General features: G+C 42.9%; 1 protein-coding gene across 1 annotated transcript in view; it reads left to right on the top strand.

Moving 5' to 3' along the window:
• The first annotated feature begins 467 nt into the window (after nucleotides 1–467).
• The window catches only part of LOC145393044 (uncharacterized), a 34,412-nt gene continuing 26,789 nt past the window's right edge, over nucleotides 468–8,090 (top strand). Inside the window, exons 1-2 of the mRNA XM_080267382.1 lie at nucleotides 468–503; nucleotides 7,549–7,773. Of these exons, the coding sequence (XP_080123508.1) occupies nucleotides 468–503; nucleotides 7,549–7,773 (261 nt within the window). The remainder of the gene's footprint in view (nucleotides 504–7,548; nucleotides 7,774–8,090) is intronic.

Below are 8,090 nucleotides of genomic sequence, written 5' to 3'. Positions count from 1 at the left end.
AATAACACACGTACGCTTACACCCACACTCACATCCATACCCATTACCCATACCTACACCCACACCCATACCTACACCCACACCCAAACCTACATCTACACCCATCCCTTCACCAACACCCATGCCTTCACCTACACCCATACCTTCACCCCTGTCCACACCTACACCCATACCCACACCCATTCCCAGACGCACACTCATACCTATACCCACACCAATACCCATACCTACACCCATCCCTATACATACACCCACACCTATGCCTAAACGCATAGTCATACCTCCGGTACACCCACACTCGTACCTGCACTCACATCCATTCTTACTCCCATACCCAAACCTGCACCCACACTCATTCCTACGTCCACACCCATACACACCCATGCCCACACCCGTACCCATACCTACACTATACTTAATCTACACTTACACTCACACTTACACAGGACAAATACAAGGCACAGGCGATGAAAGAGAAGGCAGTGGTAGTAGACAGTGGTATGGTATGGTGTAGGTCAGGAGTGTAGGGCAGGTACAAGAAACAGATGGTGTAGCAGATGATTGTGGTGTAGGGTTGGTTATTGGCTGATACGGACGGGTGTTAGTTTGTGAACATCCACCCCACAAACCCAGCGGTACTCATGGGATTCAAGCTCGCGATTGAACGTCCTCCGAACGTAAGACTGGTAGCAAACCGACCGAGCCACCGAGTCAGATAGACGTTCCTTCACTCCCACGTATCTCCCTTTCCCACCCCACCTTTTCCCTTCCTCCCATACATGTTTCACTCCCACTTCTACCCTCCTGCCTCTCTCTCTCTCTCTCTCTCTCTCTCTCTCTCTCTCTCTCTCTCTCTCTCTCTCTCTCTCACACACACACACACACACACACACACACACACACACACACACACACACACACACACACACACACACACACACACACACACACACACACACACACACACACACACACACACACACACACACACACACACACACACACACACACCTCCCTATATCTCCCGCTTCCGCCTCACTCCCTCTCTCACTACTACTACCGGTACCATACATCCTCCACTCCCACCCTTGCTCCTTCCCTCCACCCCACACGCAGCCTTCCGTATGATTTATATGACGAGGCCTCACAAAAGCACCGTAAGGGGCATAGACGGAGGGAGGTAGACAGAAGGGGTGAAATACTGAGATAGGTGCTCGGGTGTCATGCCCTCTCCTTGGGAGGTGTAGAGATGGGGAGGAGAGAGGTAAAGAGAAGAGGGGGGGGGTCAGAGAGGAAGGAGGAGAGAGGATGAGTGGAGAAGCAGAAAAGAGAAAAAAGGAGAGGAGATAGGAGAGAGGGAGGAAAAGCGGAGAGGAGAGAGTGGGAAGGGAGAGGCTGGAGAGAGGGGGAGGGAAGAGAGAGAAGAGGAGAGGAGAGAGGAGAAACGGGAGAAGGGCTAGGGGAGAGGAGAAGGGAGAGGCAGAGAGGAGAAAGGAGAAAAGGGAGAGGAAGTGAGGAGGGACGTGTGGCTTTAACGGTGTAAAAGGAATGGTGCTAGAGAGTGGAAAAGGGAGACATTTGAGGGCGTGTGAAGCGAGAGAGAGAGAGAGAGAGAGAGAGAGAGAGAGAGAGAGAGAGAGAGAGAACTTAGTTAGATTTGTGGTTAAGAAGTTGAAAGTGAATGAGTAAGAGGGTACCCTGTATACTGTCTAGTTGATTCAGTTTAACTAGGGAGAGATTTTCGTCTTCTTGCAGCTTATTTCCCGTAGCTCACTGGAAGAAAATGATAATATACTGCCGTTCTACATCCTGTACGTAACGTTTGTTCATGACTGTTACCATATAATATTAATTTCTTGTTACAACTCATCATTCATAGTGAAGGTGGCAATTTGATGTACATTTAAAGTGAACCGAGTATAGCTTGTAGAAGTGCAGTGTGAGACACGGACAGTACAAGATGAGATGGCGTGGGAAGGACAATCAAGAAAAAGGAAGAACACTCATGGAAGGAAGAACTGTCATGGATAGATTTATAGCACGTTCGCTGTAATGTATACATATCTGTGGACACACGAAACGAGGAAAGATGGGAACGCCAGGTGTAATGTAAGAGTATGTGTGAAAAGAACAATCTGTAGGTAAGAGTCAAAGAGGAATGCCGAGAAAAGGCAGCCTGAGAGAAAATGGTTGCAGATGCGCCAGAGAGTACAAGGAAACTGTAAGAATAATTGTGACCGGGAAAAAAATATATATATGGAAAGAGACCAAAGATGTGACGTAAAAAAATTAAAGTAAAGGGAAAATTGCTGAGATGACTTGCTGCGTAAAAATTAAAGGTCCCAGGATTACATTTTACGGCAGAAGAACACGTGAGCTGGAGATAGTAACTGAGAAATAGTAAAAAAAGAAAAAAGAAAAAAGAAACAGAGAGGGAATACAAGGAAGCGAAAGGGAGGAAGAAAAGAGCTTAGGAGAGAACTGAAGGAAACGAAAAGGAGGAAGATAAGTAGCAAGGTGAGAGTAAAAGCTAAAAGAAGGATGACGATAACTAAGCAGAGAAGAAAAGGAAACTAAAAGAAGGAAGAAAATAACCATGGAAAGAGTAAAGGAAGCTAAAAGGAGGGAGAAAATAACCAAGTAGAGAATAAAAGAAAGCTAATAGGAGGAAGAAATGAACCAGGGAGAGAGGAGAAGCGAAAAGGAGGAAGAAAAAACCTAGGAGAGGATGAATGAAGCTAAAAAGAAAAAGAACCACAGAGAAAATAAAAGGAAACTGCAGAGCTGAATACAAAAATGGCAAGCTACAAAAAAAAAAAAAAGGCATCATTTTATCCCGCTCACTCCGCCACACACGCACACACACCCTCACCAGTGGCCAGAACCTGAACCGAACTGATAGATTGATAGAGATGGTTGTATTGTATTTAGCACAGGTGACAATCTTCAAACCAGAAGGTTAGAAACAACTTTATCCTTTCCAGTGCAAGATAATTTTTTGAGCTAAAATAGAAATAGTCTGTAGGTAGCAAAATAGCCCAAAATTATATAAAAGAAAAATCTTTTAAAAACTGTGTATAATCGCTTAGAAGTACCAGAATTTTTCATATACATCATAGGATTAAAGAAGGTAGGCCTAAACCTCCTCTCCTACCAGCTTTCTCCTTATGTTACTCTTCATCTTCTTATCTTCCCTATTCTTTCCTTATCCACCATCTTCGTCTACCATCATTTCTCATATGCCCCCCCTCTGTCTGTCTGTCTGCCTCTCTGTCTCTGTCTGTCTGTCTGTCTCTCTGTCTCTCTCTATCTGTTTTACAACTTCCTAGCTTATCCTATAATTCCCTTCAATATTTTACTGAGGACTGATGTACAACTAATTGGTCGGTGATATCCCGTAATTTCTAGGCGGGGAGGAAGGGTGAGGACAAAGGAAGTGATGGAGATGGATGGGTGGATGCGAGGGCAGGCCGGAGGGAGAAGAGCGCAGGGTATAAATAAGGGGAAAGGATGGAAGATGAGCGGGTGGTGAATATATAGGAGGAAAGAGGAGATGGAACACTAAGAAATGTACAGGAAAGAGGGGGAGATCAAACACTCATATGTATCAATGAATTATTATAATAGTGAAACGAAGGGGAGAGAATGAGAGAGAGAGAGGGGGGGGGGAGATGTTGGATGATAAGAGAGTGGTGAATATACAAGAGGAAAGAGAGAGAGCACTCAAAAATATATGATTGTTAGATCATATGAATGGATGGGTGGGGGAGAAAGGGAGAGGAAAGGGTGGGTAAAGAGAGGAGGAGAATAAATATAGGGAAATGATAGAAAATAAGATGATAAATACGTAGGGAAAAAGAGGAGATAAAGCGCTCTGAAATAAAATAACGAAAGTAAATAGAAGATGATGGAAACGAAGAAGCAGATTAATGGATGGGAAAAGGGAAAGGATGGAAGATAAGTGGGTGATGAATATACTCGAGAGAAGGATGGAACACAAAGAAATATAAGAGTGTAAGATTATGTGAGAGGAATTGATTGGCTAGGAGCGGAAATAGATCAGTACAGGAAAATTCTCGAAAATACGATGATGGTGAATATATGGGAGAAACGAGGATATGGAACACTCCGAAGTATAAGAATGAAAGCTTATAAAAAAGAGAAACAAAGAGATCGATGGGAAAAGGGAAAGAATGGAATATAAGAGTGGAAGACTATGTGGGTGGATAAAAAGAGAGAAAGAAAGACAAACGAGGATAGGAGAGGTAATATCCCAGTCGAATGGCACGTACCCAAATTTAACATGTCTCCTTTACTGACGCTTTTATTTATTTATTTTTTTAATGCAATATTCTGTTTTCTTTAACATCGCCCAGATTTTCGCCCTTTTGCATCTGATTTCACGTAGCAAAAAACGCATCACTGTATCAGTTCCACTACTTCATGATTAGTATCGTATTTTAGTATGAATATAGTGAAACAGTTAGCTTTCAAGGTGGAGAGATGGCAATTGCAAGCCAAGTTAGAGGAAAACGAGGATAATAAGTCAGCAGTAAATAGATAAAACTTATCTGTTAAACTCCCACTGATACCTAGTATATAACACTGACTCTCCCGTTTCTTTAATTTACAAAACCAAATATACGGAACAATTTGATAGATGGAAACACACACTAATAAGGATTTACTGCAGTCCTGGTGCTGGAGAGGGATGCCTTCATGTAGTGGCACTTATGCAACTGGGTGGCTCCGCTGCCCGGTTATACAAATGTCATTCATTTCCCTGCTAACCCCGCGAACGGAGGATGGTGGACCGAAGACGGGTAATATCAGCTTGCAGCCCACCGTGTTGACGTCCAGGGGTTGCAACCACAACTACCACCACTACAATTACTACTGCTACTGCTGCTGCTAACTACTACAACCACACTACATTCTTATTACGACAGGAAGTTATGATTTTGGATGGAAGGATGAGTATGAGGGTGGAAGAGGTGGAAGTGAAAGGAAACAAAGGAATGTGAAACAAACCTATGTTCACAGAGCATGGTAGACACATACATCAGGAAGTCCTTAATGTTCCTAAAACCTTAGCCATTTCCAGGTAAGGCTTCCGGCCTGTAAGAAAGTGTTTAGATAAAGCTGCTCTGTGATATTGATAACTTAGGTAAAAATAAACACACACACACACACACACACACACACACACACACACACACACACACACACACACACACACACACACACACACACACACACACACACACACACACACACACACACCATACATTTTCATCCATCTGTCTATTTCTAAATCACCTGTATTGCCTTTGTGTTTTGGCTTATCATGATTTTAGATTTTCTAAAATGGTTATTATGTGCTTTTCTATAGTGACTCGCACTTATTTCTTAAAAATCCTTTAATCTAGGTGCTGTGTGTGTGTGTGTGTGTGTGTGTGTGTGTGTGTGTGTGTGTGTGTGTGTGTTAACTAGTATGTGAGCGCGTGTGTATTTTTTTGTCCCGAAGACAGAGTGATAACGAGCCGCCAACATGATTCCTGGTGTAGAAAGAGAGAGAGAGAGAGAGAGAGAGAGAGAGAGAGAGAGAGAGAGAGAGAGGATATGTATGTACAAAGGAGTGAGAGATAAGGTTTAAGAATATTACATACGTACATACATACATACAGTATATACATACGGTACATACATACATATCTGTCTGTAGATAGACTTAGAGACAGGAAGACCCACAATCGTAATACCCAGGCCAGTATTTTCACTCTCCCACTTTACGGCTGCAGTTCCCGTGAGGTTCCGCCTGTGCTATACTCTTTTTACTCTAACTTAGACTAAAATCCATCTCTTCTTCTTGAGTCTTCTTGACTGCAGAGTTACAACAGTAGATTAACGCCGGAAAATGATGCTAGTCAGAGAGAATCGCTTTGGAAAGGATGCAGAGCCGTAGTAATGTCTATTTCTACCACTGAACTACGTGAAATAAGCTGCAGAAGGACGAAAATGTGGGCCAAGTTAAAAAAAAAAAAAGAAAAAAAAAGTATAGTAAGAAGTAAGACAGAATTATATAGCTGTGAACCATTAGGGCGAAACTGCCATTTGAAAACACTGGGATTTTAAGCTTTAAGAATAGAAAGCTTGGGCGCTGGAACGAGAAAATGCTATGCTGAGGCCCGGGAGAAGTATGTTAGGGCTGAATTGCCACAGGAAGTTAGTATATATATATATAATCTCTGCGTGACCCGTCATCTACTTTCTTGGCTGTCAGTGGTGGGTCGGACAGCACAACGTTGCCTCTCTCAGCATGAATTTATAGTAGTTGGGCACATATGAGAAACACTCAGGAGAATATGGGAGGAAAAACGGAGATGAGAAATATAAAGGAAGAGTTGAATCAATCTCTCTCTCTCTCTCATATATATATATATATATATATATATATATATATATATATGGGCTGTCAGGACATTGCTACTCCTCACCCTGCCCTAGGGTGGGAAAGGAGGTCCGGATCATGATGATGATATATATTCTCCTCTCTCTCTCTCTCTCTCATATATATATATATATATATATATATATATATATATATATATATATAATCATCATCATCATTTCATCATCATCATGATCATCATCATCATCGTCATCATCATCTAATCCTGTGTTGCCCCATGCGGAGCGTACAAGCCCGGGGCTAGGCAAGTTGGTCCTGACATTGTAGATGAGTGACCAGCCTCATTCATCCCTGGGTGGCATTACGTGAGCAGTAAACCCCAACCACCCCTTGGATATAAACCTACACAGACTTAATCCGGCTGGAGCGCCTTAATTACCCACTAAACCACCAGGCGCCATTGTTTGGATATTTGGTTACCACCCAGCGTAGTAAATGGTTTCCTGGTGTACCGGAAACCATTTGGCTTGTTACTCAGTGTATAATTACCCGCAGACAGAAGAGGAAAGAAAGAAGGAAAAAAAGACAGAAGAGGAAGGAGGGATCGAAGAAAAGAAGAGAGGAAAGGACAGTCACCTGAGAGCAGCACTATATCGAGTGAGTGGATGTTGAGCACCCCCACCTACCACAAACCACTAACCTTTCGGTTAACAGCTTCTGGCTGTTAACCGAATATATATATATATATATATATATATGTATATATATATATATATATATATATATGCAGAGAGAGAGAAACCAAATTAACATCCCCAGTCAGCCTAATAATCCTAAGTTTTAAGCACTGTAATAGCTCTTTTTTGGGGGAGGGGGAATCTTCCCCTAGCTGTACAGTTATCATTTAATGTTTAAAAGGGTAGGTTAGCCTGTATATGGGCTTAAGTGTGCCCTAGCCGCTGCATATAATAAAATTCTTGACGTTCCTTATTCCCTATTTTTTTAATGTTTCCTGACAACTTCTGAGTGTTCATTCAGTTGATACGGACACCATGAACAGCGGCTTACACGTTCTATGTCACAGATTTTGTTTTCTCTAATGGCGCAGTGACACATATGATGTCTTCAATTTTCAGATGAGCGGGAGTAGAGCAGACGACAAGTCTAACTCTCCAGCTGCCTCCACCTCCTCCACCCCCTCCTACCAGCCCGGGGAGGGGAAGGAGCTGGGGGAGGCGGGGAGAGAGACTCATGGACGGACGGGCGAGGCGGGTCAGAGCGTGAAGGTACTGGCAGGCTCAGGGGGTAGGATAGACAGTACCGGGGAGGAGGAGAATGCTGAGGACACGACGAAACGAAAGGTATGTGGACGATCGTGGAAGAATTTCACATGTAAACACACACACACACACACACACACACACACACACACACACACACACACACACACACACACACACACACACACACACACACACACACACACACACACAGATAGATAGATAGGCAGATAGATTGTGTGTGTGTGTGTGTGTTTTGTACGATGGATTTGAAATTGTTTTATACTCGGCAACTATGAGGCTTCATAGCATCTCTTCCTTCTCGAAATATTTTGCATATTAGTACACCGTAGCATTTTCTTGGATGCTATTTATGCCTTTTTAAAATCGACATAGTT

This window comes from Coenobita brevimanus, chromosome 23 (genome assembly GCF_032717465.1).
Source record: "Coenobita brevimanus isolate Jiangsu-jjx chromosome 23, ASM3271746v2, whole genome shotgun sequence".
NCBI lineage: Eukaryota > Metazoa > Arthropoda > Malacostraca > Decapoda > Coenobitidae > Coenobita > Coenobita brevimanus.
The sequence above is the reverse complement of the archived record's forward strand: the minus strand, read 5'-3'. Positions and strand labels throughout refer to the sequence as shown.